General features: G+C 23.8%; 5 protein-coding genes across 16 annotated transcripts; 4 read left to right on the top strand and 1 right to left on the bottom strand.

The window, feature by feature from the left end:
• Positions 1–358: 358 nt before the first annotated feature.
• Positions 359–1,676, top strand: LOC122853297. Its single transcript, XM_044153675.1, has 4 exons — positions 359–760; positions 863–990; positions 1,084–1,278; positions 1,358–1,676. The coding sequence occupies exons 1-4, from the start codon at positions 437–439 to the stop codon at positions 1,491–1,493; spliced, it is 783 nt and encodes a 260-aa protein (XP_044009610.1). The 5' UTR covers positions 359–436; the 3' UTR covers positions 1,494–1,676.
• A 317-nt stretch (positions 1,677–1,993) lies between these two features.
• Positions 1,994–4,715, bottom strand: LOC122853296. The gene is made up of 4 exons (XM_044153674.1): positions 4,234–4,715; positions 3,403–4,159; positions 3,054–3,322; positions 1,994–2,981 (listed from the first exon to the last, which is right to left on the bottom strand). The coding sequence occupies exons 1-4, from the start codon at positions 4,365–4,367 to the stop codon at positions 2,210–2,212; spliced, it is 1,932 nt and encodes a 643-aa protein (XP_044009609.1). The 5' UTR covers positions 4,368–4,715; the 3' UTR covers positions 1,994–2,209.
• Positions 4,716–4,887: 172 nt separating this feature from the next.
• LOC122853295 (zinc transporter 7) lies at positions 4,888–7,247 on the top strand. Of its 2 annotated transcripts, none has more exons than XM_044153672.1 (2): positions 4,888–5,102; positions 5,488–7,247. In XM_044153672.1, exon 2 carries the CDS (start codon positions 5,525–5,527, stop codon positions 6,590–6,592), a length of 1,068 nt encoding a protein of 355 aa, XP_044009607.1. In that variant the 5' UTR covers positions 4,888–5,102; positions 5,488–5,524; the 3' UTR covers positions 6,593–7,247. The 2 variants fall into 2 exon arrangements, with proteins under 2 accessions (XP_044009607.1, XP_044009608.1); XM_044153673.1 differs by lacking the exon at positions 4,888–5,102 and adding an exon at positions 5,167–5,221 and having other exon boundaries at positions 5,488–7,148.
• Positions 7,248–7,562: 315 nt separating this feature from the next.
• On the top strand, positions 7,563–12,760 carry LOC122853294 (F-box only protein 32). The gene is made up of 7 exons (XM_044153671.1): positions 7,563–8,101; positions 10,043–10,104; positions 10,416–10,465; positions 10,535–10,721; positions 10,795–10,970; positions 11,054–11,304; positions 11,373–12,760. Exons 1-7 carry the CDS (start codon positions 7,980–7,982, stop codon positions 11,569–11,571), a joined length of 1,047 nt encoding a protein of 348 aa, XP_044009606.1. The 5' UTR covers positions 7,563–7,979; the 3' UTR covers positions 11,572–12,760.
• Positions 12,761–13,483: 723 nt separating this feature from the next.
• Positions 13,484–19,909, top strand: LOC122853292 (probable Na(+)/H(+) antiporter nhx-9). Of its 11 annotated transcripts, none has more exons than XM_044153668.1 (16): positions 13,484–14,405; positions 14,680–14,943; positions 15,020–15,216; positions 15,291–15,547; positions 15,617–15,834; positions 16,444–16,646; positions 16,730–16,819; positions 16,913–16,983; positions 17,047–17,262; positions 17,337–17,478; positions 17,567–17,707; positions 17,768–17,840; positions 17,904–18,011; positions 18,078–18,338; positions 18,402–18,557; positions 18,634–19,909. In XM_044153668.1, the coding sequence occupies exons 1-16, from the start codon at positions 13,988–13,990 to the stop codon at positions 18,858–18,860; spliced, it is 3,042 nt and encodes a 1,013-aa protein (XP_044009603.1). In that variant the 5' UTR covers positions 13,484–13,987; the 3' UTR covers positions 18,861–19,909. The 11 variants fall into 11 exon arrangements, with proteins under 11 accessions (XP_044009603.1, XP_044009597.1, XP_044009604.1 ...); XM_044153669.1 differs by having other exon boundaries at positions 13,511–14,000; positions 14,115–14,405; positions 17,904–18,338; XM_044153667.1 differs by having other exon boundaries at positions 13,511–14,405; positions 17,349–17,472.
• Positions 19,910–21,738: the final 1,829 nt, after the last annotated feature.

The raw sequence follows: 21,738 nt of genomic DNA, 5'->3' as shown, positions 1-21,738 counted from the left end.
CATAACAAATTAATTACAAAAAATTTAAAAGCCAATTAACAATTTTTTTGCCTAATTTAATCACTCAATTAAAAAAAATTATAAGAATGTCATTTTTTTTTTCAAATAAAATTGAATTATAATCCAAGACAATGAATAGTTTTCAAATAAAATTATTACTCAATTTCAAGAATTAAAATAAATTTTCAATTATAAAATAACATTAATAATAATAATATAAAATTTATACCACAAATAAATAAATTTTAAAAATCTATTCGAAAATTTTATTTTTTTTTTCAAATAAAAATAGTTGAATGTAACTTGTCACTAATAATTTCAAATAATTTTATATCTTTTTGTTATTTTATTAACCAATCATCCACATAAATTATTTTTTTTTTAATAATATTTTGATTAAAATTTTTTTAATAAAATAAATTAATCAAGTAAAATTATGAACGTATTAAAATTCTGTTCAAACCCATGTCAATGCCACGACACGTCTTTAAATTTATCAAAACTAAGTGAATTAAAGCAACGTGCATTTGGTAAAAATAATAATTACGAAGATCCATTTATAGTTAATAAACAGAGATACAATAAAAAGGTATTACTCGGTAATTGGTATGAAGAAAGAGCTGATAATACTCGACCAGCTGATAAATGTAAATCAAATTACAATGACGCAAAGACCAATGAGAAAGACGAACCAATCAAAGACGATGAAGAAAATTACGACACATTTCAAACTGCATTGATGCACAAAAAAAAGCAACAAGTAATTATTAATTAATCTAAAAAAATAAAAGTATCAAGCAATTAAATTAATATTTATTTTACAACAAATGTAAATTGTAATTTGCAATAAAAAAAAATCCAGGGAATTGGTCGTGATTTAATTGCTGCACCAGGTGATTATGATAACAATTTTTCAACCCTATACGATTTGACATATCGTGTTTTGCCAAAGGGTTTAAAAGGTCCAAGATTGAGAGTCTACAATGCAACGTAAGAAAAAAATAAAATAATAATTCTTTTTATACAAATTAAATTAAATAGTTAATTGATTTTTGGGTTGGTATTTTTATAAATTATTTAAAGCCGAGAAGCATATTTACCTGAGATAGATTTAACTGAAAATTTTGGAAATTTATATGGATATGGTTTGAAAGAATACATCAAAGAAAAAGCGAGAATTATAGATCAATCAGAATTAGATCAAGAAAATAAAGATTCAATGAGAACAAGTTATCAATGTGAATATACAAAAAAAAAAATACCAGATGATATAAAAAGGTTTTTAATTTAAAGCGAAAATTTAAATTAATTTATTGAATTAATTTATTTCTTTTTTTTTTTTGTTTTAACGGTAAAGATTTCCATTGAAAAGTGCAGAAATGAATACACCAGATTTACGATATTTAGGAATTGATTTAAATGCAAGATGGTCTCGTTTGTACACCCATGGATTTCATAGACCAAATTTTTTACCAAAACCAACATGTGGCTGATGAAAAAATCAACAAACAAATATGATTTTTTTTCTATAAAACAAATATTTATTAATTTTTTTAAATGATTTTATTCATCATTTATACTTCGGCGTTATTACAAAAAAAAACAAACTAACAAACAAAATAACATAATTTTAACAAACATATTGACAATAAATTATTTAAATTAATTTAAAATTATATTTTCTATTTTTTTTCAATTCTCTTTTAGCTACTAAATGTGATGTTTTAATTATTTTTTTAACTTAGTTATTAATTGGCAGTTTGATAAATAATTAATAATATTTTTTTCATGATTTTTAACAAGTTGTTTAAAAACTTTGTGCTACATCATTGAAAAATACTTAAACAATGATTAATTAATTTTTTCGTTATTTGAAAAATAATATTTGACTATGATTTCTTTCAATAATTAAATATTGATATAAAAAATAATTACAAAGAAAAAAAAATAAATATTATTTATATTTAAACTTAAATTTACGTTACGTATTTAATTTAATTTTTTATCATTTTCATAATTATATTTACCCGTAGATTATTATTACTTTACCTAAATGAAATATTATCATATAAATATTCTAGTGAACACACATGAAGATCGACATCTTTATCACCCGTTAGCGAGATTCGTCTCATTAAAAAAAAAAAAGGAAATAAATGTTATAAATGTTATGTACAAATTTGTTCTTAGTGTGATGTTTAAATTATCATCAACGCATAAGAACTGTGCAAAAAACAACAATGTTAAGAAAAATAGATCCACAAACAAGAGCAGGAAGCCAAGATGAATTTGTCGTTACAGAATTTGTTGAATGATTGCTACAAACTGGAATTTCTTGTGTACTTGATTGACTTGAGCTACGATTAATAATCCAGTCATTTGAATATTGATAATTATTATGACAAATTGTTTGTGGTTGAAGAAAACAAGTTGAAGAATTATTAGGATTTGATATTCTACATGATGACAAGTGTGAACAACATGATGAATTTGTTGAGTTAATATTTTGTGTTGAATGACAATATACTGTTGTGTCTGATAGAACAGAACATCTGTCAATGTCATTGACAACTGATGGCTCACGTGATTGTCCAAAATTTGATCCAGTTGAACCAAAACCAGAACTTTGACTTGATGATCTTGATAATGTTGATGGATTCATTCCCATTTGCCAATAACCACCAGCAACCCATGATGTTGGCTTGAATTTTGGTGGTGCTAGGATAAAATTTTTACCTGATAATTTATTATAACTATTGTTATATCTAAATAAATCTGGACTTGTTGTTCCATATTGTTTTGTTTCAAATATTTTTGGACTTTTTAATATTTGTTTTTTATTCGGATTGCTCAATGATAAACTACTGAAATTTTTCATACTTTCAGTCAGTGTTTTCTTTGATGGTAAATCAAATTTATCATGTTGATCAGGATAAATTGTCGTTGATATTGGTGATGATCCTTGTTGACTGTTACATATTCTAAAACAAAAAAAAATATATACAATTATTTACTGGCTGTTTATTTGTAATTAAAATCAACAAAATATTTACCTCAAATTTGGTGATATTGATGGTTTAATTGGAGCTGGAGCTGGTAAATTATTTGTCGATGTCAAAAGATGAGTTATGTTAACTGGTGAACGACGATTTGTAATAATTTCATCATCATTTCTTTGACTAACATCACTAATTTCAGTTGTTGAATTTAATGAATCATCAATTGTATTATCTAATTTTTTAAAAGATAAATTTGGATTTGATGATGACGTTGTTCTAGATGTTGCATTGAAAAATCCAACAGTTGTTGATAAAATTGTAATCTGAAAATAAAAAAAGATAAAAATATTATTAAAATACCCATTGTAAAAATAAGAAGAAATCAAGCAAAATTAATTCTTACAATTTGATAACTAGTTATATATTCCATGGTGAATAATGAATTGTTAATAGCAAGCCTGTATAATTTCAAATGATGAATTGGCATTAGTCCAAAAATAGCCAGCCAAACAAGAGTCAACAATGCATCAAATGTACCATTTGAATTAATTCTTTTAGCAACAATAATCAGTTGTATCAATGCACCAAACAATGGAAGTGGTTGAAGTGTATGATAATAAATAACAGCAGCACTTAATATTGTTAAAAAAAATCTACCATAATACTCAAATTTTCCAAAATGTTTAACAATCAAATCAGTTGGATTTTTTTTAAAAAACAACATTTTATATTGTGTCAACCATTTTGATTGTTTTTGTAAAAAATTTTGTACATATTCATCACATTTACGACACAATTGATATTTAATTTCTAGATTTTTTTTTAAATTATCAATATCACATTGTCGCCAATTATCAGTGTCAATTGATTGCATTTCATTTAATTTTTTTTGCTCATTATTATTGCATTTTGTGCAAAGACCATTTGTCCTGTTATCGACATTTGATGACTGACTTTTTACAGATGAAAAATATGATTTAAAATTTTGTTTATTCAATGATTTTTTTCTTTGTTCAGGTATGTCATAATTGTAATCACCATCCTTTGAAAAACCATTGTACTGATGACATGATTTACACTTCCACCAGTCATTTTCTGATCTCCATATTTTTGTGTTTACATTACAAAACCAACAATTCACTGTTGTTGGCCATCTCAATCTATAAAAAAAAATAATAATTAAATATATTAAACTCTATAAATATATTACATAAACAATAATAAATTTTTTTACCTCAATTTTTGAATAATAATAATCAATGCAACAATCGTGGCAAGTATGGTCGCCAATATTGGAGCAAAATTAATCAATAAATTTTCATCAATACTCAAATATTTATAATTAAAAAATTCAACAATTTTTTCCATTTTAATTTATTAATTTAATTTATTTATAAATATTATTTTTAAATATTGTTAATATTATTTATTTACAATAAAAATCTCCCGCCAATGTCGTTTTAAAACCTAACCTCAATTTTCGACAAAAAACACAAATAAATAAATAACGTGTTAAATATCACTTGATAATGCACTTTAGATGTAAACACTAGTATTGTTGTTAAATTGATCTATTAATTTTATCAAATTATATGATAAAAAATACTTAAAAATTTTAATTTTTGAAGATATTTGCAAATTTTTTTTCAACGTGCCGGGTTAAAACACATTATATTCGTGTGATCTCGCCGAATCTCAACACCCCCTGCCACCCAATTCAAGCTACATTATCAATATCATCATTATTTTGATATCAAAGTCTAAAAAAAAAGGTCGATTTACAAAGAGCGACGTTCATGTCGCCATTGCAATATTTGCATAATGTTTACTTGTGTCATTGTGTGCGTGTGTGTACATTTACGTAATTTTTTGGGAAAAAAAAAACACCAGTGAACACCCCCGTTCGCCACGAAGACATGGCGGGTTACAGTTCAGTTTACAATAATACCTCATTAACCGGCAATCATATAATTTATTTACTTTTTCTTCATCACAAAATAAACAATATCAATTTAATCAGGCAATGTAATTAAAATATCAGCAGAGTTTTAATACAACACTCAAATATAATTGTTTATAAATTAATTTTGCTATTAGTAAAAAGTAAGTTAATTTTTTTATTTTCTTTTTCTTTTTTTTTTTTGATACTTGTTGGATTGTTCATAACCTGTCATTGATGTAGACGTGTCAGTTGTGTGTTGTCAAATAAGAACCTCCATAATGTAACAAAATAATTATTTTTATTTAAATAAATTAACTATTATTATTTATTTATAATATTTTTCGATACACACAATGTCAAAATACTAGATGATAAATAATTGACACAAATAATTAATAATTATATTTTTGATATTTATAAATAATTTTTAAAAAACAAAAAAAATAATTTAAACAAACAAATTTAATTTATTATTTTCAAAAATAGCTGTAATTTCTTTTTTTGAATTGTTTAAATTAATTCATGTTAATTTTTTTATTATTACAGAAAAGTCAGCCAATTTAGGATTTAAAAAAATATCAAGATGCTTCCATTATCACATAAAGATTCAAGAAGTTTTGGTAGTAGAATTAAAGAAAAAATTCTCGGTTGGAAACGTTTAATATTTTCTGATCAAAATACAAGAAATTTATTTTTATTTTTATTATTAAATTTATCATTTGCATTTGTTGAATTAACATATGGAATATGGACAAATAGTTTGGGTTTAATATCCGATAGTTTTCATATGTTTTTTGATTGTACTGGTTTATTAGCTGGTCTTGTTGCATCAGTTATAACAAAGTGGCGTGCAAATGATCGTTATTCATATGGTTATGTTAGAGCTGAAGTATTAGCTGGTTTTGTAAATGGTTTATTTTTATTATTTATTGCATTTTTTATAATGTCAGAAGCTGTTGAACGTGCTATTGAACCACCAGAAGTTAAACATGAAAGATTATTTGTTGTATCAGTACTTGGTTTACTTGTTAATTTAGTTGGAATATATGCATTTCAACATGGTCATGGACATGGACATGGTGGTCATGGTCATAGTCATGATGCTGGTGGTGGACATGGTCATTCACATTCTAATAAACATGGACATTCACATGGTAATCATGATGGTAGTCATGAAATTGAACTTGATCATACTTTAAGTACTGGTAATTCACAAATAATGAAAGGTGTATTTCTTCATATATTGGCTGATACACTTGGTTCTGTTGGTGTTATAATATCAGCAGTATTAATGCAAATGTTTGGATGGATGATTGCTGATCCAATATGTTCAATGTTTATATCATTACTTATTATATTAAGTGTATTATCATTAATCAAAGAATCAGCAGTTATATTAATGCAAAGACAACCATCAGCGTTGGATCATTTATTACCACAATGTTATAATAAAGTAACACAATTAGCTGGTGTTTATAGTGTACAAGAACCACATTTTTGGACTTTATGCTCAGATATTTATGTTGGATGTTTAAAATTAGAAGTTGCAAGAACAGTTGATCCAAAATATGTTGTTGCACATACACAAATGATATTTCAAGCTGCTGGAGTACGACAATTAACTGTACAACTTGATTATGCATCTATGTGATACATTAAATATTCATTGTTTATTATTATTGTTTAGTTGAAATTGTTATTTACAATTTTCATTTATGTTTTCATCAAGTGGACAGATAAAAAACAAATTTACAAATTGCAATACGTATACGTAACAATTATTTTGTGGTTTATTGTTGAAAAATAATAATATTCATAAACAATTTTACGTTTAAAAATTTGAAACACTAAAAAAAACAAAAATTTTATATATTATTTGAAAAAACAGTTATGCATTTAATTTTGATGAATGAATGACAGTGTGAAGAATCAAGTTTTTGAATTTTAAAAATCATTATTCAAGCTGAAATATATGTGAGTTAAACGTATGTATTTATAAATTTTTAATTGTAAATACACCAATGCTATGGTGTTTCAAAAAAGTACTATTGTAAATGACTTTTTTTTTTTTTTTTCTTTTTTTTTCTATTGATTTTTTACGATGACAATGATTCTCAAGAAAAAATTAATATTTAAAATAATTTCTACTATAATTATTTGCAATATATAATTTTTTTCGATAAATTAAAAATTATTTAAAAAGAAAATATTTATCTTTTTGTATCAATTAAATACTTAAACCTTATTTATTATTTTTTTATAATTTTTAATGCATTTTTACGATTGTAAATAAAATTTTAAAATAATTTCTCTTTTTTTTTTATTTTTTTCGTTTTATTATAAATAATTTCGATTCGAAATTTTTAAATAGAAGAAAAAAGTTTCGAAATTAATAGGAATTTAATGAATTATTATTTTTAAAATTGTAAATAAAATTTTAAAATAATTTCTATCGTTTTTTGATTAAAAAAAAAACAAGAAAAATTTCGAATCGAAATTTTTTAATTTTAGTATAGTTTAACCCTTTACATCATACTATACAAATAGTTCAAATTGCACAACCAGATGTCAGTAATTCCTGCTCCAAAAAAAAAAAAAATAAATCGAAAGGGAAAAAAAAAAAACAAAGCCAAACAGCTGATGACGACAGACCCCCTCCGCGCAATAATAAAAGATAAAAAAAAAAAAAATATATATCCGATACATATCAAGAAATCAAGAGACAAGAATTATTACAGTTGAGTTTTGGATCATACCAAGTGCTGAAGCATATGCTCCAGTGGGTCTCTAGTCCATCATGCTGAGACCAGGATAATAAGATTAAAAAAATAATAAACAAACGGAAATTATTATAACAACTCGTGTTCTCTTTTTATTTTTTTATTAAATTGTGCAGTGAAAAATAAACAAAGAAAAAAAACAAACTGTCAGTGAGACAAAATAATTTTCATATTAAATTTGCGTATTGTGATATTAAAATAGTAGACAAATAATTAATAAATAATTTATTTAACAAGAGAACAGAGTGAGTTATAATAATGCCGTTTATATCAAAAGACTGGAGAAGTCCTGGAGAAGAATGGGTCAAAACTGTCGAAGGTTGGGAAAAAAAAAAAATACTTGAATGTGCTAATAATAAAACACTTTCATTATTAATACGGTAAGTTAATATTTAAATATTTTTTATTTATTTAAATATTATTAATTAATAAACGTGGCTTTTTTCTTTGTTTCATATATTTATTATTATTTTTTTCATCACAAAACTCCAGCTGTTGAATCGATCCACTCGACATCTTTGTTTACTCTACCATAGCGCTTTTTTTTTTTAATATATGTCTCTAATTTCTAAACTATAATGTTTATATATATATAATTTTTTTTAAACATTTATTTATATTTTTTTTATATTACATTTATAAACAATTATCATTAATTTTGTATATATACATTTATTTTACAAGTGTGTATGATGCTCAATAAACAAAGGCTTAAACATTTTTTTTTTTGTATATGTACATGTACTACGTACATATGTGATAGAGATCTATATGTTTTTATTTTTTATATACTATTTCATAGACAAGAACAAAGCTTGAAAAAAAAATAATTAAATATACATTTTATTATTGTAAAATAAGTTGTATTTCTATAATTGATTTTTAATTTTTTTTTACTAAAATAGATGTTGGGAATTTAATTAGTTTGATAATTTTTATTTAATTTAAATTATTATTTCAATTATGGTAGTGTATAAAAATCATGTTTTATTTCTTTGTTTGTTAAATAATTTTTTTATTTCGTTGCTATCTTTTTTTTTTTATTTTAAATTTATAAAAAAATAAAACGTTATTTTTATCTCAACTGAATTTTATTTATACGCATATATTGTTATTATTTTTTTTAGACGCAATTAAATATTTTATATTTATATAATTCGAGTTATTATGTACTTTCTTTTATAAAAAAAAAAAAATATACTTATCAAAGAATTGCATGTTAATGATCGCGTGTATAAAATGAATTTATAAATTTTATAAATTGTTTTTGAAAAATTCATAGAGCAATTATGTTTATTTTTTTTTTTATTTTGGAGTTAATTTTTATGGCTACTGTTATATTGACTTGGATCACTAGTTTATACAAAATTTTATTATTGATAAAAATAGCTGTAAAATTATCTCAGTATGTATTTTAAAAATTACATAAAATATTCGCATTAATTTTATAAAAATAATAAAATAAAAAATATCAGAGAGCCATAAAGTTTGAAAAATAAAATAAAGCTAATAATAGTTTCTGTATCCTTGTAAATGATTACTCAATTATTAACAATGATAATTTAAAAAAAAATAACAACTTAAAATTGTTATTAATAATAGCAATTCAAATTATTAACAATTATTTTTTATTTTTCAAAATTATTTCCATTTAAATAACTTGAGAAACAATTTTTTTTTTTTTATTATTATTTATTAAAATTTACAAAGTTAAACAACAGGAAAATATTTTTTTGTAAACAAATTTTCTCAGGTAAATAGGAAATATTTGTAGGAAATTTACAAAAGAATATTTTTTAAATTGAAAAATTATTTAAATTGAATTTTTTAGAAAGAGTTTTTATAAAATCAAATAAAAATTTAAAATATATCTGGGATAAGGCCACTCAAGTAATCCGATTTCTTGTTTTTAAAATTTTCGAATTCGGTCAAATGTACAAGGGGATGTGTTGATTTGACCCATTGAAAATGAAAAAAATAATAAGTAGGTCAACCTCTGTCCTGTATCCATTATCAATAGACGCAGTGAGAGCATGTGGCCCTGAAATAAATCGTCCTAGTTTTATCAGACAATTTACTTGATGAAACCTTAGCTATGTAATTCGAGTAGTAAACTGAATTTACATATTTTTTTTTTTTGAATATAATTAAATGATAAAGTGGCTAGTATCATCTTGAAAACTTCCACTATACTTCCACTATTTTTCATAAATTAAAACTCCTTTTTTTTTATGAATTTAAATATTTCTTTTAATAATAAAATTTTATTATCAAATACTTTGTCTATTTGATGAAATATTAATTTAATTTTTTTATTACAGAACTGAAAATAACGATGATAAATGTGATAAAGAAACTGAAAAAGAAAAGGAAAAAACAAATGGTGAGAAAAAAAATTATCTATTTATTAAAAAATTAATAGTTAATATTAAAATTTTAATTTTTTAATTTGTAAATTTTAATTTTAAATTATTAAATTTCATATTTCTTTAATTTTTTTTGTTAAAATAAAAATGTATATAAATAAAAAAGTCCAAGTTAAATAAACATGGTGTTTCTTGGTGATTGATCAACGACGAAATTTGTTATTTTAAGATTATACTTGGTGTTTTTATTTTTATTTTTAGTCTTAATCTTTTTTGGTTTTTAAAGTTCAATGCTTCTTTGAGTTACATTGTTGTTATTTTTTTTTAGAACATGCTGTCCAGCCTCACTGTCATATAACATTGAAGTGTACTCGTGAGGTAAGTGACCTTTCAAAGCTGTTGTTATATATCTAACGTAAATTAAAATAATCAAAGTGATATTTAAAGATTGCAGGATTTAATGGACTCAGTGATGCATTAAAAAGACTTGATTTTTTATCAGCTGTTCATGATTATCGTAGATTTAACTACATTGTACGTCTCTTGGATTTACTTGTTAGTCATACAATGGGTGGTCTGAGTGGTTGTGCTCAACGAGTTTTATTTAATATGCTTGAAGAAGTTGCATTAGAAGGTAATCAAATAATTTCATTTATTGTATATAAATTTATAAATAAAATAATATTAATTAATATTTTTTTTTGTAGTTGCATTGTCTCAACAACAAACTGGAAAATTACGAAGACTTATTGAAAGAGTTCGTGCTTTTAGTGCTGCTTGTTGTTGGGGTGGTAGACCTCTAGGTTCAGTTATTCTTTGGGAAAAACACAAAGCAGCACTTGATAGAATACTTCACATTGCTTCGTCTATAACAATAACCCAGGTAATATATTGTCTAGCTTTTTTTTTTTCTATAGAAAATAAAGAAAATTGAATTTTTTAAAAATTGTTTTTAATTATTTATAGCCTGATGAAGGACAACAACCTCAGTGGTCTGATTTACCAGCTGAATGTCGTCGTGAAGTATTATTACGTCTAAGTGATCCTCGTGATATTGAAGCTTCATCAGAAGCTTGTGAACATCTTGCACTTCTTGCACAAGAACAAAGAATTTGGCGTGAATTAGCACAGTATCATTTTACTGCTCAACAAATTTCAACAACTATTTTAAATAATCCTGGTAAAGACTGGAAAACTATATTTACAATTGCTCGAAGGTAAATATATTTTATTCATTTCATATATGTTTTAATTATGTATTAATATATTTAAAAAATTTTTACAGAAATTTAGGATTACGTGAAGAGTATGCTGAGATGATACAACTTTGTAGAAATTGTCGTTGTTTATTTTGGCTATCACTTGGACATCCTTGTATTGCTGATCAAGATCCAGCATTTCAAGAAAAACTTGCTAATGTTGATCAAGATTCTCTGTATGTTCCTATTCCACCGCAAACATTTCTTAAATTTTTTTCCCTCTGAAAATCTACATGATTTTTATTTTTGTCCAATAATCTTTCGTGGATTATCAAAATAATCAGCATAACAAAGCAGGTTAAAAAAATTAAATTAGTAAAAAACAAGAAAATATAACGTTTTTCATCCAGAAAAATTAATGCTGGTTTATAAAAACGAATAAATTTATTAGCACGTGTGAAAAATATTATAGATAAATTTAAAAAAATATATATATTCCTAGCCTGCTTCCTATCACACTATTGTTAAACAATATAATATTATTTTTTATGTTTCGTAAATTTGTTATTCATTTATTTATAATACACTTGATAATTATTTTAATTTTATTCATTTTTTAAAATGGCGTACTGATAATTCAAGATTAATTTTAAGCTCCAAGGTTTTTTAAAAAAAAATCTTGTTATTCGTAAAATTAAAAAGTACACTAGTTTGTTTGTAAAAAAAAAATATCGGGCAAGTGCAAAAATTATATTTTTAATTTAAACAATCGTATTATAATTATTTGTTAATTTTTTGTATTAATTTTTTGCTGCTATAGTTGATAAGAGTGTTGAAACTAAAAGCAAATGAATATTTTTTTTTTCTATAACTATTTGTTTATTAAACAAAATTATGTTTTGATATTGACTGAGTTTTTTTCTATGTATATAATTAATATATGATACTTTTAAAAAATCTAAATTGAAAATTAAATTTTCTTATAATTAATTTGTCTACTATTTAAGCGTGTTTTACGAATTAAATTCAGCACGATTTAAATGTTTATAAATATCTCATTGTTTGGATAATATAAAAATAAAAATATTTCAATTTTTTTTTCTTCTAAATTGGACAATACGATAAATAATTTATTGCGAAATTATTCATGAAAATATTATTGTCTAGCCAATTACCAAATACGACGTAAAAAAAAATGAAAACTTTTAAAACTGCCAATTTAAATGCTATTGCATTTTATGTGAATTGAAATTTTATTTACAATAATTATATTTGTTTTAAATAACTTTATTCTACAGAATATATATGAAAAAAATTAAAATCAATTTCACTTAATTAAAAAGTTGAGCAGATCTTAAAATTTATAGGCTTTCATTAGATTTTTTGGTGACACAATTACATGAAAATCAATATCACATGAATGTCCATGATGAAACCATAAATAAAATGAATAAAATATTTTAAATAATATATAAAAGAAAAAATATACGAATTATAAATCTATGAAATTATTGTAAAATTAACAATGATATTTCATGTAGAAAAATCAAATGACTATTTTCATTTAATAGATAAATATTCAGCACACAATATAAATAATGTTTGAATGATTGAAAGTAAATATAAATTATATATATGTATACATTTTAATTGTGTCTTTTATTTTACCCTGGGTAATAATTACTTTAACCCAGAAGCTAGAATAATTATTTGTTTTAATCTGTATGTTGTTGTTGCTGTTGTTGAAAATTAATTAAAAATATCTTGTATTAAAAAATAACAATCATTCAAAGTTATAAACAAATTAAAAAATATATTTATGTTTTTTAAATGGAACAATAATATTACATATCAATTGTTCTGTAAAGTACATATTGATCCGACGAAATATATTTAATTTTTCATCGAAAAATTCTCAATCGAAATTCGAAACGTTACTAATTTTTCTTCTGTTTGTAAAAATTAATCATCTATTTGTTCTTGATAACAACAATTGAAATAAAAAGGTATTATTGTTGTTTTAATTATTTTTTTCAAAACAATCATTGTTTTTTTATTATTATGCAATTTTTATTTTATTCTACCCTTGAGAAATAAACATGGCGTATACATGCGCATTGCTATTTGTCTAAGCTTGTATGTTGTTTTTTTTTTTCTCTAGCCCTGATTACATCCGCATCAGAAAATTTAAAAGATGTGCAGAACATAGTTCTTGTTGCAAATCCATCGTAAAATAATATCATAATATTGCAAAACGCCTGCGCAAATTTTCATCAACGATCAGCTGGTTAAAGTGTGCAAGTATTTCTACATAGAAAAAAAAAGTGAATCTAATAAATTATCAAGTCGCATGCTATTCGATTATTTTAACAACAACCCTCAACAATTTTCAAGTTATTTATTAAATACCAAGTTACAAAAAAAAATTAAATCAAAAGTGCATCAAAAAAAATTAATAAACCCAAGTGAATATTTGACTGAATGTAAAATTTCTGATTAAACTACAATGAAACGTAAAGTTATAAAAAAAAATTATCGTTATTTTATAAAAAAACAATGTCATTTTGCCGTATCACATAAAGATCCAACTGATAAAAAAACAAAAAAGTTGATAAAAAAAATCTGATTTGAATAATGATCAAGTAAAATCCATTATAATTTTTTTGTTGGATAACGACAGTAGCACCCCTTCCTAAAAAAAATGGCATACCCCGGTAAATATATAATTTTTTTAATATTATTATTAATGTCATTGTATAATGTTACATTATCAAGATCATATGAAAAACGTAAAATAATAAATGACAATGGTATTGGTGATAATCAAGATTTATCAATGCATGGACCAAGTGTTGATGAACAAGCACTACCAAATGATTTACGTGTTCCATATCCTGGTAAAAAATTTGGACCAATGGGTCCAATTGATCGTACATTTCCTGATGATACATTACGTAGTCTTGAAAATAATAAAAATATTGATAATCAAAATTTAGATAAACAATCTGACAGTGATAAACCACTTCGTCAATATCAAGTATTTCATGTTGAATTTCATCGAGTTGAGACACCATTTGTCATTGGAATTTGGATTTTCTTTGCAAGTATTGCTAAAATTGGTGAGTTTATTTTTTAATTCACAATAAGACCAAACAAAAATACTTCTTCAAGTTTTATATCAATCAATGTTTCTCAATTTTTTTTCAAGTACGTAAGACAAATTTAGCCTTGTTATTGTACTACTATTTTTTTACATAACAATGACAAAATTGTTCAATTAGATAATATTTTTTTTCCTTATTTATTCATTATTAAATTTAAATTTAAATTTAATTTTATTGTTTATATTACCATTGATTAATTCATGCTAAATATTATATTTTTTCTTTACAGGTTTTCATATGGCACCAAAATTGAGTAAAATGTTTCCTGAATCATGTCTTTTAATTGTCGTTGGTGTTGTTATTGGTGTTCTATTATTTCATGCAAATGCTGTGCATGTATCACCATTAACACCAGATACATTTTTTCTTTATATGTTACCACCAATAATACTTGATGCTGGTTATTTTATGCCAAATCGTTTATTTTTTGATCATCTTGGAACAATTTTATTATTTGCTGTATTAGGAACAATATTTAATACACTATCAATTGGTTTGTTAAACAATTAAATTCACATTCTTTTATAGCTCTTTAATAAACTAAAATATATATTTTTTTTTCATAAAAGGTGCATCATTGTGGGTATTGGGAAAAGTTGGTCTATTTGGTTGTACAACACCACTGCTAGATATGTTTTTATTTTCTGCTTTGATAAGTGCTGTTGATCCAGTTGCTGTTCTAGCTGTATTTGAAGAAATTCATGTCAACGAAATTCTTTATATTGTTGTTTTTGGTGAAAGTTTACTCAATGATGCTGTCACTGTTGTAAGTTTTATAATCTTTTTTCAATTCATCAAGAAAACAACAAAATTTAATTGTTATTTTTGTTTTTTTTTTAGGTATTGTATCATATGTTTGAGACATACAGTGAAATGGGTGTATCAAGAGTAACTTATACTGAAATATTATCTGGTTTAGCATCATTTATTGTTGTTGCTATTGGTGGTACAGTCATTGGAATTTTATGGGGTTTAGCAACTGGTTTTGTTACACGTTTTACATATCAAGTTCGTGTAATTGAACCAATATTTATTTTTATCATGGCTTATTTATCATATTTAAATGCTGAATTATTTCACATGTCAGGAATACTTGCGTAAGTTTTTTTTGATAAATTAATAAATATAATTTTTTTTAATTATTTTTTTTTTTTTCTATTTTGTAGAATTACATTTTGTGGTATTACTATGAAAAATTATGTTGAAGCAAACATATCACATAAATCTCATACAACAGTTAAATATACAATGAAAATGTTGTCAAGCAGTTCTGAAACAATAATATTTATGTTTTTGGGAGTTGCTACTGTTAATAATGATCATGTATGGAACACATGGTTTGTTGTTATGACAATTATATTTTGTTCTGTCTACAGAATACTTGGTAAGCTATTATATAATATTATATTATTATTAATCATTTAATGTATCATAAATTGATGCAAAAATTTGCGCGCGCAGTTTTTTATTATTGGTATATTACTGATCGTATATATTTATCTATGTCGAGTTTCAATAGTTTTTTACGAAAAAAAAAAAATAGCTCATCTCAATTTAAAATTGATTTTTCAATTACAAATTTATTTTTCAATTATAAATTTATTTTTATTTTATGATAAACTATTTCACTAACAGGGGGAATTAAAATTACTATTTTTTTTTTTTTTTTTACTTTTTAACCTTGTGATAATGTTTTAACTTTTAATGGTTCAACCTTGATCATGAAAAATAACTGACACGACATGCAGCAATGAAAATGAAAGAAAAAAATCATATACACAACAACGCAAGCGTTATTAAATAATAATTATAATAATAAATGTTTCTAATAATATTAAAAAAATTTTTTTTTATAAATTATATAATCACTGATAAATTATTAATCAGGTATTTTGAATAATACAATTTAATATTGTCGTAGAATACTTGATAGAAATTTATTTTGAATTTATAATTTTTCGAATTTGAAATAATTTTTTCTTCTGCAAAATAGGAGTAATGGTACTAACAGCAGTTGCAAATAGATTTCGTTTGCATAGACTTGATAAAGTTGAAAAATTTGTAATGTCATACGGTGGACTTAGAGGAGCCGTGGCATTCGCCTTGGTTTTACTGATCGATAAGAAACACGTGCCCTTGCAACCAATGTTTGTCACAACAACCATTGCTGTTATTTACTTTACAGTCTTCATTCAGGTTCATATTTTTTTATTAATAAAAAAATCATACACACAATAATAAAAACAATGATAAATTGAAATTAAAATTTTTCATTTCAGGGAATAACAATAAAACCATTAGTAAAAATTCTCAATGTTAAAAGAGCTGAACGACGAAAACCAACGATGAATGAAAGAATTCACGAAAGAGTATTTAATAAAAATTAATTTTACAATAATATTTAATTTTTTTTTGTTTGTTTTATTAGCTAGCTTAATTTATATTTTGATTTTTTTTTCAAGATAATGGATCATATCATGGCTGGAGTTGAAGACATTTTGGGCAAGCATGGAAATTATCATCTCAGAGACAAGTAAATTAATTCTTTAATTATAAAATTTAATGACACGGTTAATTGTTAATTTAATGCTTGCAGATTTAAACGTTTCGATACAAAATTTATACGTCCTTATCTTGTGAGAAATCATTGTGGAGCAGAGCCAAAAATATTAGAAACTTATTCAAAACTTGCAATGAAAGATGCCATAGATTATATAAGACGTAATGCATCAACAATTGGTAATATAAGTGGAACAGAAAGTATGTCAGCTATATTTAGAAATTACAGTAATACAGGAAATTTTAATTCAAGGTAAGTCAATTATAATTATGATTTTTTTGATAAATTATTTATGTGTGTTATGATAATACACTTGTTTGTTTGAGTTCAAGTTGCAGTCAGCTTGAATCTGGTTGGAATATTGATCTTCAAGAACTTGAATATTATCCATCGAAAAAAGATCTTACTGAAGCTAAAATTCATCATCTTGTTGCTGAAGAACTTTGTAAACCATACAAGAGGGTAAAAGTTAGTTTAATGATTTACTTTTATGATTTATTTGTCTTGATATTTTTGTTGATAAACAATTGAATTTGTTGTTTTTTCTATCACTCAGCATCGACGTCTCAGTTATAGTCGTCATGCAGTTGATGATCGAGATTTATCAACTCAAGTTAATTATAAAATGCACATGAATATTCGTCGTATGAAGGGTGAACATAAACATCGTCATAAACGCAGCAAAAAATTAATTAAAGTAAATTAAAAAATTCTCAAAAAACAATGGTAAATTTTATTTATTTATTTAATTTTTTAGGATGGTAAACAAAATCATGTAAGTTTTCCAGAAATGCAACAGCAAAATGGACTAACAAAATTATTTTCCGAAGGTAATTAATTAGTGTATTAATTTTTACAATGATAAATAATAATGCAAATTTTTTTTCTTGAAGATTATATTGATGGAGCAACTTATGAAACAGAATTAGGTCCAGAAGTTAAACCAACAAATAAAGATGTAGATTGGGATTCAGCAATAACATTTACTGCACGTTCTTCAGGTACTAATTTTGAATTATTACCAAATAAAAAAAACTTTATTAACAGGTTCACTTTTAAATTTACAGCTTCACAAAATATAAATGAAAGCAACACGGACATTACAGATGAAGATTGTGATGGAAGATTTGTTGTATCAAGAAGAAAAAGAGATGAATCAGAGGGTGAATCATATAAAGTTACAACACCAACAGCAACTGAAACAATGTTACCATGGAAACGTCAAGATGATTGTGATTCAATAAAACCATTGCAACAAAATGAATTTCCAGCATGGTGTTCAAACAAAGAATACATTGCATATAGTTCTCCATCAGCAACATTTTTAGGTAATACTTTTTATTTAAAATTAATTTTACAATCTTTATTGTGTATTTAATAAATATTTTTAGGTGGTATAGAACAACCAAAAGCTGCTGAATCAATAATAGGTTTATTTGCAAAACAAAGTGTAAGCTCAGACATACCAGATTTCCAGGACTCTGATGAAACTGATCAAGTATCTGGTATGAAATTTTTAGATGGACATACATCAACTAAAAATCTTGGTAGCTTATTAATTTTTTCAACATTAAGATGATATGAAAAATTAGCTTTTTTATAAATTAAAATTTGATTGTTTAGATGAAACAAAGTCTACTCGTCGACGTGGTTCCATGATGGAGCTTAATACTGTACCAGTTATAAATGAAAGTTTTAATAATGGCTCACATTCATTACCAGAATATTGGAATACCCAAAGATTACGTATACAAACAAGTACATTTCCTTGTGAAACAACAAAAGCACCAAATATGTCAACTGTTTTAATATCATCATCAACTGAATCATCAGATGATTATGAGGACTGATTGTGGATAGTGACGTTTCTCATTGAGATACGTTAAAAAAGTGACCTTTGCTTTATAATGTCGAATATTTTACGACTATTAAGCTACTGACTAATTAATTTTTCAGTATGAATGACAACATATTATTAAGAATATTTAAAAATATATATTAAAAACAAATTTGTAGAAATAGTTTTTCAATTAATTTATATATTTAATTTGTTTTTTTTATAATTTATACAGACTCAATGATATTTAATAAGGAACATCTTTATGTAACACGATGATTTGCAACTGATTAATTGTCAATTTTTAAAATTATAGATTAAAAATATAATCAAACGAAATAAACAGTTGCAGTTATTTGTAACGTTGTATATAACTGCTCAATCGAAATATTATGGAAAAGTTTGAAAAAAAGCTCGTTATTATTGCCCGGGAAATAAACGTAAAGTTTTTTTTTTTTTATTGAAATTTTAAATAATTGCGGCAGTTATATCGCGAACATATAGGTGCCTTTATAAATAGAAAAAAAAAATTAATGTTAATTATAATTTCATGGTTTTTTTGTTTATTGTTTTTCGAAAAATTTTCGTTTTATCGATGATGATTTAATCACGATGTAAATACAAAAAAAAAAAAAAAAAAAGTCTATGCTAAAATTACATGATTTCTAAAATCAAAGATTTATGAAATATATTTATCACACTTTTACCATTGTCTAGAATTATCTTACACACATACACATGCTTTGCTGCTAATAATAAAATAGTTTTTAAAATTATAAAAAAATTAAAAATGTTCTACTGGGTTCTACTGGGATATCTCAAATAATTTTCATTAGACTGTTAAACTATAGCATTTGGATTTGCAATAACATTTAAAGTTTATAGTTGATGAATGAGAATTAAAAAAAAAAAAAAAAAAATTATACTTACTGGTAATTAGAATAATTAAATTGTAAATTGAGTAAAAGATAAATTAAAAAAAAAAAAAAGACCAGTATTGAGTAGAGATGCACTCTAAACATTATCCTGTTAATTTGTTAAATAAATGTTTATTTTGTATTTCGAAAGTATTTTTTAATTTGATTTTAATATTATTGTATAATATTTATAGATGTTAATTATTTTTGATAATTGATAAAATTAAATATTATCATTTTCTCAAAGAAAAATGATGAAATTTTATCAAGAAGATGTTGAAAATGTTGCTCAAGGGTTTCAAAGCCAACATGAAAATACCTTCAATAATTTTTGTACAGTATTATTTTCTGTAAATTAATTTTCAGTCTATATTTCTCTTCAAGTCTCGTCATTTGCTTGACTATGTAAATGTACAGTTCAGACACCTAGGTGTTAATTATTCAGCTTCATTAAAAATATCTATCAAGAATGATAATAATAATTAAAAATAGTAATTAATAATTTAAAAAAAAAAATTAAAAAATTAGATTAACAATTTTTAAAAAAAAATAAAGAAAAATATTATGAAAATTTATTGTATTTTTTTTTATGTAAAATTATGGTTATATGGAGTTTGTTGAATATTTTTTCGAGTTTATTTACCAATTAACACCTGAATTGTGGATACAAGGTGGTAACCAACCGCCTCATTTACGTCCTACTTATACTTTTGTTGCAAACTTATTCGAACAGCTCTCTCAGAACACCGTAACAAGTTGGAAGTGATATGAGCTGTTATATTTCAAGACAGACAAATTTTTTTAAATTATTTTTAAAATATTTTACTGGTTTAACGAACATACAGAGGTTTGAAAAAATATAAAAAATTAATAAACAATTTATACAAGTAAGTGAATAAATATAAATAAATATTTTGTTAGAAAAATTGAGTAAAAATTATTTCTTTTTAATTGATTAAATTATTTCGAATCGAAATACAAGATTTTTTTTAAATTTAAATATAATTTTGGGTTTTGAAATATAATTTTTATTATGTTAAATAAATATTATTATTTATTAATATTAAATAATAATTTTTGATTTTATAATTTAAATTATTTAGACAAATTGAATTTAAAAAAAAATCAAGATTAATATATTGATAATGATTAATGACAGGAAATTGACTTGAAATTTTTTTTTTTTTGTTTTGCTGTCGACCTCAAAAATATTTCCTATTGTTTCTAATAAATATAGCATTCTTAAATTTACGTATCCGGTGAAGGTAGTTTAGCGGGAAGTCACGGAGTCAAATCGCACGTGCTCACAGGATCGCCTTTTATTTCTTTGCTTGGAGGACATCACTAGTTACATACATAAATACTTTCAAACTTTTTTTTTTTTTTTCAATTTTATTTTACCAACGATCATTTTACTAATTTGGCATTTTTATATTTGTCGGTGTTGTGAAGTCGTGACGAGTGGTTGTTGAATTATATCTTAGCGAAAAAAATTAACGCGTTGCTTAAAAATTTTAAATTTTATCAATAAATTATTGTAATATTTTTATTTATTTTTTTGTAGGTAAATCAGATGACAAAATACTCACAAAAAAATTTTACAAAAATTATTTTTTTAAATACAATTTATCTGTATATGTGATTTTTAAAAATTAAATAGTGTAAAAAAATATAAAAATATTCGTAAACGTAAAGTAAAAAAAAAACTATAGGTGTAATTATTATTTTTTTTTTTCATGAACAATTAAAATTGGTGATTTGATAGCTCGTATATCAATAAAAATTTCCAGGATATATGATATAAAATAATTCAAAATTGACTATTGTAAAATGTGAAATTATTCCTGCTGTAAAATAATAATTTATCTGACGCAAAATTATAATTAAAATTTTATAGTAATTGTCACTATTATTATCACTAATTAATTTTATTTTTTGAGCTGTTAAATTGATAAATTAACAATTGTTTTAACA

This window comes from Aphidius gifuensis, linkage group LG3 (assembly GCF_014905175.1).
Source record: "Aphidius gifuensis isolate YNYX2018 linkage group LG3, ASM1490517v1, whole genome shotgun sequence".
In the NCBI taxonomy this organism is placed as follows: domain Eukaryota; kingdom Metazoa; phylum Arthropoda; class Insecta; order Hymenoptera; family Braconidae; genus Aphidius; species Aphidius gifuensis.
This window is presented reverse-complemented; position numbering and strand designations above follow the sequence as displayed.